The 9,461-nt window shown below is 36.1% G+C and overlaps 1 protein-coding gene across 1 annotated transcript; it reads right to left on the bottom strand.

Moving 5' to 3' along the window:
• Nucleotides 1-8,348: 8,348 nt before the first annotated feature.
• Nucleotides 8,349-8,789, bottom strand: LOC140173628 (protein FAR1-RELATED SEQUENCE 4-like). The gene has a single exon (XM_072198124.1). It carries the CDS (start codon nucleotides 8,787-8,789, stop codon nucleotides 8,349-8,351), a length of 441 nt encoding a protein of 146 aa, XP_072054225.1.
• Between the last annotated feature and the right edge of the window lie 672 nt (nucleotides 8,790-9,461).

Here is a 9,461-nt window from a genome sequence, read left to right as displayed (position 1 = left end):
CCAAGGAAGTGTTACAGACGAAGAATAGTTGATTAATGGGTGTTACTTTTTTCTTTTTTGCTTTGTTACTATGTTAGTTGAGAATTTATTAAACTTTTTAATGTGAAATTAATCCAAACGTCGAATCAGTGGTAGTGGGTAGTTATTATTATTCAATTCTTTGTGTTATACTAATGTTTGGAAAACGTAAAGTCCCCTTTAATTGATTATCAAAATATTTTGGAAATGTCTCGTTTAAAAATGTGCAGAGATCCCCTTTAATTGAATCACAAATGTTTTCAAAATTGTTATCCCTTGCTAATACACGTTGTTGATAAAGAAAATGTTATAACTTATTTATTTTTAAATATGAATTGAATTGCAAACTAGTTTATTTGTTATATACTATTAGATATCAAGAAAGCAAGTTATCAAATGATTTCAAAATTTTAATTTACCCAGTAAAGTTTGCTTCAACCAGGAAAGTTTTTTAGTTTTAATTATGTTAATAACTAACATTGAAGAATTTAAATTTAAACACTAAATAGTTATCAAAATATGTAGTGATAGTCATAAAAAATTAATAAAAGATACCCAGTAATTAAATGATTTCAAAATTTTAATTTAAATATTAAAAAATAAAAAAAAATTGTTTCAACATTCAACCGGTTATATTTTAATTTAGCATTAATTGCGCTAGTAACAAATGTTGAAGAATTTAATTTTAAAAGGAAATACTAGTAGTTACGTAGAAACCCATTAATCACATTAATTTAAAATTTTTATTTAAGTCATAAAATGTGCTTCAACAACTTTGCTAACATTAATTGGGTTAATAGCAAATACTGAATAATTTAATTTTTCTAGGAATTTATTTTTTTTGGAAGGCATATTAAATTTTTTTGAGGTTTTCATAAACCAAAGGCATTGATGGAGGGGGATTTACGGGGAGTTATTGGGATAGAACAGAATATTTGTTGAAGATTATCCAAAAACACCACGTTTTAATAGCTCATTTAAAATTTCAATTTTTTTCAAAACGCGGCGTTTTAATACCTCATTTTAAATTTAATTTTTTTCCTTCATAAAACACTCCTCCTTGTAACCCCAAGCTAACACACTTTGCTGCTGAAGGTTTCAACTCCAAGAGCTTCTTCTCCACGAAAATCTCGACCAAGGTAAAACTCTATCCTAACTCTTCTCCTGATAGCGATCGGTTATTATTATCATCTTCACGCAATGTCCATGTAATAAAAATTTAATCGTAGTAAAATCAATATTAGCTAGTTAAGGTATTTTAAATGAATGGGTGACTGCTCTGGGTTTCTCATTTGTTCATCTGAAAAAGGATTTTATGCATTTAGGTTTGATTAAGATTGTTCTGTTAAAGATTCAATAGTTCACGACATTCACCAGTTTCAACAAAATGAAGAAACATTGTTTGTGAAAAAATGGAACCACTTTCTTTCTAATACCAAAAAACATACATGTCTGTAGATTTTGAATCGTAAGTGTCACTTGTAAGGATGGCAAAATTTCCTGAGACGCAGGGATCCCTGCAGGGACTGCCCCGAATGGGGATCCGATTGTGGGGAATTTTCCCCACAGGGTTGGGGATGGGGGACAAAATTCCCCCGAAGCAGGCACGGGGACCCGAGCGGGGATCCCCATCCTGTCCCCGCTATTCCTCGAAATTTATGAATTCCTTGAATTATCCTTAATAGTTTATTTCTCATATATGTTTTTTAGTCATTTCTCACACATACATATATATAGAAACCCAAAACTCCTAATCTTTATTTGCATAATCCTTCTTCAATTCAGAGATCTCTAAGGCTGTCCATACTCCATCCAACCTCTCTGCAGCCACCCCCTCGTCACCCTTCTCACCGCATCGTCACACCTCACTGTGCCGTCACCCTTACCGCGTCGTAATTTCTATTTGCGACATTCCTTTTCATAACTCTGCCGTCGTGTCCATTCTCTTTTTTGTTGTCGTGTCTCCCACCTCGTCCATTGCTTTTTTTTCTTTGGCTCATCGTTGTGTCCCCCCATTGTGTTATTTCAAAAGAAGTCAACATCGTGTCATTTAGACTTTTGGTATAAAATCTTGCAGTTTTGTATAAGATAGATACTTGCATCTCTATTCATGTGGAAATTAATAATTAGTTAGAACTATTATGTAGATGGGGAATGGGGTCCCCGCAGGGAATAGGGCCCCGTGGGGAATGGGGATGTGAATAGGGGCGGGAATGGGGAGCAAATCTGAGGGCGAGGATGGGGAGCAGGGAGGCATCCCCCGTCCCCGCCCTGCCCCCATTGACATCCCTAGTCACTTATATGAGTTTTTTTACATGAACTCTGATTTAGTTCGTTTTTCAACATGAACTCTGTGTTACACTTGCCATAGATGACATCTTCGAAGGACAAGGGTAAGAGAAAGCTACCGATGGATCAGGGTACCACACAGAACTACAAGTTGAAGTTTCTAAAGCTAGTAATAAGGCCATTAATGTTCAAACTGGTAAATCACCTCCCTTAACTATAGACCTTTGAATTTTCTAGTTTGTGCGATGTTATCAATGTTTTGACCCAACTTGACCTATGTGTAACAGTCATTACCTATAACTCCGGATGAGCTCCCAAATCGTACCCCGTACCTGGACCTGGTTGTGCCTGACGGAAGGAATAACCCCTTTCGGTGCTTTTGGTAGCCAGTCCAAAGTGGCAAAATTGCATTGACTCGTGGCTGGCAGGAGTTCTACCAGACATACAAAATCAATCTGGACTCCATGCTCTATTTCTCACACAAAGAAAACTCTAATTTGCAAGTTCGAATATTTGATTTTGGTGGCATTGAGAATTCATACCAACTCCGTGATCCTGAAGAACCACCATATGTAAGGACTGGTGACTATCAAATTGAAAAGTGTATCAACATCCCTCCTTCAGCCAGTGCTAAAGCCGTTGCTGCTAAGGTAAAGACCAAGTGGCCCTTTTTTGTGATTGACCTAACTCCTCGCATGATATCGTCGCGATTGTTGGTAAGCGTTAACTTGTTGCAACCTGTTGTTTAAAATATTTTTTACTAAAGAAGCATTAAATTAGCTGATACTTACTGAAATTTTTGTGTTAAAATCAGCCTAATGTCCCTCATCTCAGTCACTTCACTGGTTAGAGGCACCCTATCATCCTTACACACGGCCACATAGAGGTCGAAGCTACATATACAAGGTACAGTGGAAAAAGGGACGGTAGCTTCGGCGTTATTTCTCGAGGATGGGAGAACTTTGCTTCATTGTGCAACTTCAAGTCAGGTGGTGTGGGGGTCTTCGAGGTGATATCCACTGAGCCAGTGACGATCATCTAGGTTCGATGCAAATAGGATGCCTTAGGATGAGGAACTGAAGGCGTAATGCGCCTGTGTTTGACATGTTTGTCCATATATGATGATAAAACTTTTCCCGTAGTTTTAGGAAGTATGAAACTAAATTTTCTATTTATTGGTTGTTGAACAGTTATATTGCCTTTTTTGTATGTAATGAATTTGAAAACAAACTTGGGTATTAACTAAATCAGAATCGCATTCGCAAATAATGTAGGTTTGTGTACGTTTTTAATTGAGTTTGTCATTTTAACTTGATGAGATTTTTTTTTTTCAAGTTCAAATGGCAGAACGGCCTTTTTTTTTAAAATAATACCAGAATGAATTTATTCCTTTTGGAAAGAAACAATTTTTTTATTTGTTGGCCTTTGACATACATTCAACAAATTTTTTTTATCTAAAAAATTTATTAACCATTCTTCGTTGAAGGACTAGTGTTTTTTACTGGAATTTGGTTAACATGAGAATTTTTTTTTGTAATTGCACAAACTTTTAAAAAAAATCTGGCCCAATCAGTGAGAAAGACAAGAGAACCGCATGTTTTTGTTAATGTAACTTTTTTTTTGAACTTGGTTTAATGAAAAATGTTCTTCTTTTTTGGTACTTAAACATAAGATTAAAAAATTAATCCGGCCCAATCAATTAGTAAAATAGCCCAACCGCAATTTTTTTAATGACTCAAGGCTCGGTAATTTATTGTAGTTGGGCTTACATCTCTGCTGGGTTCCAGGTCCAATGTGGAGTGTGTATTTTTTCTTTTTTTTTCTTAAGGTCCTTAGGCACATGTAATCAGAGGGTGATCCATAATCATAAACAAAGTAGGTCATCGCATACTTTTATATCATCATCCTATCTCCTCAGCCCTATCATGTTCGTGGTGGTGAGTACCTTTCGGGCGTTCAAGTGCATATCTTCATCGTAAGAACTGATTCGTCTCCCATTGGATTAACATGTTTGACTTTGTACATTATAAGGTATAAGGATCTATGTGTTTCTCATTTGCTTGATTTTTTTAATCAATTTGAAATTCGATGGACAGCGGTTGAAACATTAGAAAGACCACAGAGTAAGTTGTGTCCACTAGGAAAGGAAATTGATGAAGAACCTAAAACCCAAAGGCAACAAGGTAAGTAGCAGTTTGGTGGATCCTTTTTTTAGGTTTACTGAATTAATTGATTTTTTGCTTCATCGATTATGAATAGTTGTCGTGCTAATTTTTCTAAATCGTTGTTTGTGCAATCATGATGGTACTGGGATCAAAGATCAGGCCAGGGACTATTCAAAAAAAAAATACGGATGACTTAACATAGAGAACAATAGTGACGATGATGGTTAATAACCTTTGGAGGCGCACGAAGAATCTATGAAGACCCATAATGGAACACAGGTAAGCTTAAGCAGTAGTTAATTTACATTGTGCTGTATTAATTTTGTTCATTAACTTGTTTGGTGGAGCATATTATTAAACTCAAATTCGTTGGAATTACCAACCAGAAATAAAACAAACGCAAAAGAGAGTAAGAAATAAGAGGTTAGTGTTTGGTTGAATGAAGGTTTGGTATAGAGTTCTCGAGTTAGAGAGATTAAAGTCTGTGTATTTTGTGGTATGTACGTGTTACGGTAAATCCTAGTTTAAATTTGTTGTGATCTATTAGGGTGACTCCGAGGTTGATTATTCGAGTTTGAGAAGTTTCCATGATGATCACTGCTATGTGGGAAATGATTTTCTGATTCGAACGGTGGCGATCGTTACAAAAATTTCTCAAACTTGAATAATCAATCTCTGAGGTACTCGAACGAATCACCATGAATTTGAATTTGGATTAACTGCTATGCTTAGAAACCACAAAATATCCATGCTTTAATCTTAGCCACTCATCAATTTTGTGCTAACCTTCATTCAGCCAAACAATGATATCTTCTTTCATGCTCCATTTTCCTTTTATTTTATTTTCGGTTGGTAGTTCCAACGATATCGGATTTGACGATTGTCCATGACCTACAAATTAAAAAATAGAAACTGATTTTGTTATACTGCTAGTAGCTTAATATTAATTAATATAGAATGTCTTACTAGTAATTATTCTAACACATTCTCAACTACATTCATGAGGAGGAGCCAGAGTTGGACCAAACGCGTGTCTGATTGATGATGCGACGCCTTCTTAAAAATTGGTTAGTATCGGAATGGATAAATTTTACGTATGTAGTTTATATCCACAAACGAATAATTGTTGGGTTTTCAAAATCGATAAAAAAAACTTGTTAATATAAATTAAAACACTAGGTTGTTGTTGTAGTGTCTTTGTTAATTCACAGTATCTGATGTTTGTATAAGTGCTTTATGAGATTCGTATGCTTAATATAAAATGATCACGACTTTAATTTTTTTTTTTTTGCAAGATGCGATTGTGGGTTTTGTCCTTTTGGGTTACTACATGTATGAGTTACATGTTCAAATGGCTGGATGAATCTTGTAATTATAATCTTGCAGTCATGCTTTCTTGAACTGTTTTCACATATACTTTTGTTATAGTGATTGTTTATTAATTTTTAATATCAGGTAATAATACTCTACAATCTTACGGATGCCAGATAAACACATTATGGAAACGTTGAGGCAGAAATCCAATGAAGCAAAACACTTCCTATTAAAGTCATGCTGTAGTCAAATAGCTGAAAGTAGAGAAAGATTCGCTAATGCACAAGGAAATGTCCCTTTTGGTTTCAAACTGTTTTTGTTCCTAATGTTAAATTCTGTCAATATCTAACATCAACAACTTCAAAATGTTAGTGTGTCTAATAATTGAAACTATGATATGGTCAAATATAAATGTGTGTATCTTTAAGTTTTTCGCTTTATATATAATAGATGACACATAACAAATCCCGTAAAAAGGTACAAGAAACACTCGCTATATTTGAAACTGCTTTCATACCCAGGGAGCCATTTGTCCTCGAAAATATTTGCGATGACAATAGGAAATTCAAATTAACAAACAAGATTCACAACCTGAAAGTAACAAAAGAGAATAACAATCATCAACGAATAATTAAACTCTGGAGACTACGAAGTTAACCATTCAATCTAATAATTTGGTTGGTAAAATCAAATGCACTAAGTAGGAAAAAAAATCCATTAACACATGTGTAATTGATCAACTATATTGCATAACCACAATAGTAGGAACTCCTCACCCCAAATTCAACCACAATTAACTGGAACTAAAATACAGCAATCTAAGCAAAACACATACATATTATTGAACATAATTATCATCTTAATAGACATATTCACAGTTAACGTAAATATCTACAAATTAAAACTCCTCAATACCAAGCAACGACAAATACATTGCGGTCATTTAATCTAGATAAATCATGCTTATAGAACAAAATATTTGCAATGGAATAAATTCAGAAGACTAATTCTTCTAATTGTTCAAAGTCTCCTATGCATCGACACAAACAATGTCATGTACGATTCTTATTTTTTTCCACAATCCATTGAAGAGGGCAACGGATCTCAGTTATCGTTCTGCACATGTGGTGTGTCACATTTTTCATCGATGACATCATTATAGCATTCATAGTTTGTGAGTGAATGTCCCATGTCATGCTTTGACTCCTTCACCTGGTTATGACATGATTATCTCTAATCAAAACCCATAATCATGCATAAAACGATAATGGTCATTCATCACAGAGTGGTTAAAAGGAGTTTTAGGCATCGCACCTGTGTTAACGAGTAGGTATTTTTGTTGAGAAATCCATTCATGGACGCGATGTCAATGGATTCACTGCTTTCATGGAGGCTCCGCTGTTTTATAATTTTTTTTAAACAAGAAGAAGGACAGCTACATTAATTTACCCAGTTCATGTCACGGAAATTAGAGGTTTACAGTCACAAAAATTACCACATCAAACGTGTTGTCATTACCTTTCCGGTTCCTCATACCCGTCGTCGTAAATTTCCTTGTTCCACCCTTTTTAAAAGGCTGCGCAAACAGAGCAATACATGCACATAGTTTAATTGTTTTTAAAGGGACACCCACGGAAGAAGATTTTCACAGCATGAACTTAGTTAGAATAAAAAATTTGTACCTTGGTCTTAGGTCCTGAATGGTGTTCGGACTTAACTGAGAACGACCTCGAAGAATTAGCAAACCTTTCTGGACTAAAACCTGAGTCCTTGGCTGATGCATTGGTCTCTGATCGATCGCAAAAGTTACCTTGCACACTATGCTGCATCAGATCTGGACAGCGCTTGTAGTAATGACCGTACTTGTGGCAACTAGAGCATGCTCTCTTCTTCCTCCAAGAAGACCTCTTCGAAGGGGCACCATTGCTTTTGACAACAAAGGGATCGTTGATGCCTTCCACATTAACATTAGGAGTTGACTTGCCTTATTTGCATGACTGCAAGCAGATAACTAACTTCACAAGTTTAGACTGGACTTCGTCAAATTCTGCAAGATCCTTGCAAGCAATATCACACAGCTTGTTGCAATTCGATGCCAATGCACCAACTCGAAACTTTAACACCCTTTCGATGTCATCATTCACGAGCATTTCTGTGCTAATAAATTCGTTCTTTGCATTCTTTGTCCACCTTTTGTAGATCAACAAATCTGGAAATTCAAGTATGTTTTCGAACTTCATGGCACAGAAAACATGACTACAAGAAATACCACGTGATTCAAACAGCTTGCACGAGCACGAGAACAGATTCTTACTTCTATCGACTTCCACTCGTTGATCTTTGGCCGGGTCTCCGAGAGCAGTCACATTGAACTCTACTTTGTCCAAGGTTGTGCTTAGTACCTTGATGTTCAAAGCCCCTGCCCTCTGAATCTCATTACGAATTTCCTTAAAAATATTTCGAGTGAAATAACATGATGCAGATCTTTCATATACCTCCAACGAGGTAATCATCACTGGCTCTGAGCACTGAGACTTAAAGTCAGCTATTAATTCGTTGTTTCTATACTTCTTTAAGGCCATATCCAGGGTTGTGCATGAAGTCAATGAGGGTGTTCTTGCGATTAACATAAAACCTGATGAGAGAATTTATACCTTCGCACTGTGACATCGTCCTTATGTAACCGAAAAATTTATCCCGGAGGAAACAATGGGACCACATCGCACGAGTTTCGTACGTCTTTTCCATCCAGGTACTCCCAACAAGGTTGTACTTATCCAAAATCACTGCCCATCTCCGATCAAAGTCTCTGTGGTCGTTGTTGTCATATATAAGACCCTTAAAATCGCGCAGGAAATTCGGATTCTTTATATTTTCACATGCATTTCTCTGCAGATGCCATCCGCATAACCGATGGGTCGCATCAGGAAGAACATTCTTGATTGCATCTCGCATGGTAAGGTCTCTGTCTGTTATTACGGCTTTAGGACTTTTCCCACCCATCGCTTCAACAAAGGTTTCCAACAACCACTTATACGTCTCTGTGGTTTCGTCGGATAGTAGGCCGGAGCCGAAGATAACAGTCTATCCATGATGATTGCATCCAGAAAAAATGACCAAAGGCTTGTTGTATTTATTCTTCTTGTTGGTTGAATCAAAGGCAACAATATCTCCAAAACAGTGATAGTCGATAATTGACTGTCCATCTGCCCAAAAAATATGCTCGAGCCTTTCGTCACTAGTGAACGTATACTTTCCAAAGAACAGTGGATCGTTGTTTGACTTGCCAATCAAATAGTTTATTGCCGCATTAGCATTCCCGTTTTTAACTTTTGACCGACGATAATGATCAATGTGGTTGTACAAATCTTTGCGTGTGAAGCCAGCATGACGATATCCACCCTTCTGGAACGCAATATACCCCATAATATGGCAGGTCTTGTGATAAACCACTATTTTATGGTTTATCTTGTGCTCAATTGAGTGGTTTTTATCAACTCTTTACCCACTTATTCATACTATTTGCATGGTTTTACATTTGCCTTCCTAATTATGTGCTTTGATTAAAAACATGCTTCTTTGGCCTTAAGTTCCCTATGTTTAATCCTCTCTTATTACCATTAGATGCCTTGATATGTGTGTTAAGTGATTTCAGATGTTATAGGGCAGGAATGG

Source organism: Arachis hypogaea, chromosome 6 (assembly GCF_003086295.3).
Source record: "Arachis hypogaea cultivar Tifrunner chromosome 6, arahy.Tifrunner.gnm2.J5K5, whole genome shotgun sequence".
Classification (NCBI taxonomy): domain Eukaryota; kingdom Viridiplantae; phylum Streptophyta; class Magnoliopsida; order Fabales; family Fabaceae; genus Arachis; species Arachis hypogaea.
The sequence above is the reverse complement of the archived record's forward strand: the minus strand, read 5'-3'. Positions and strand labels throughout refer to the sequence as shown.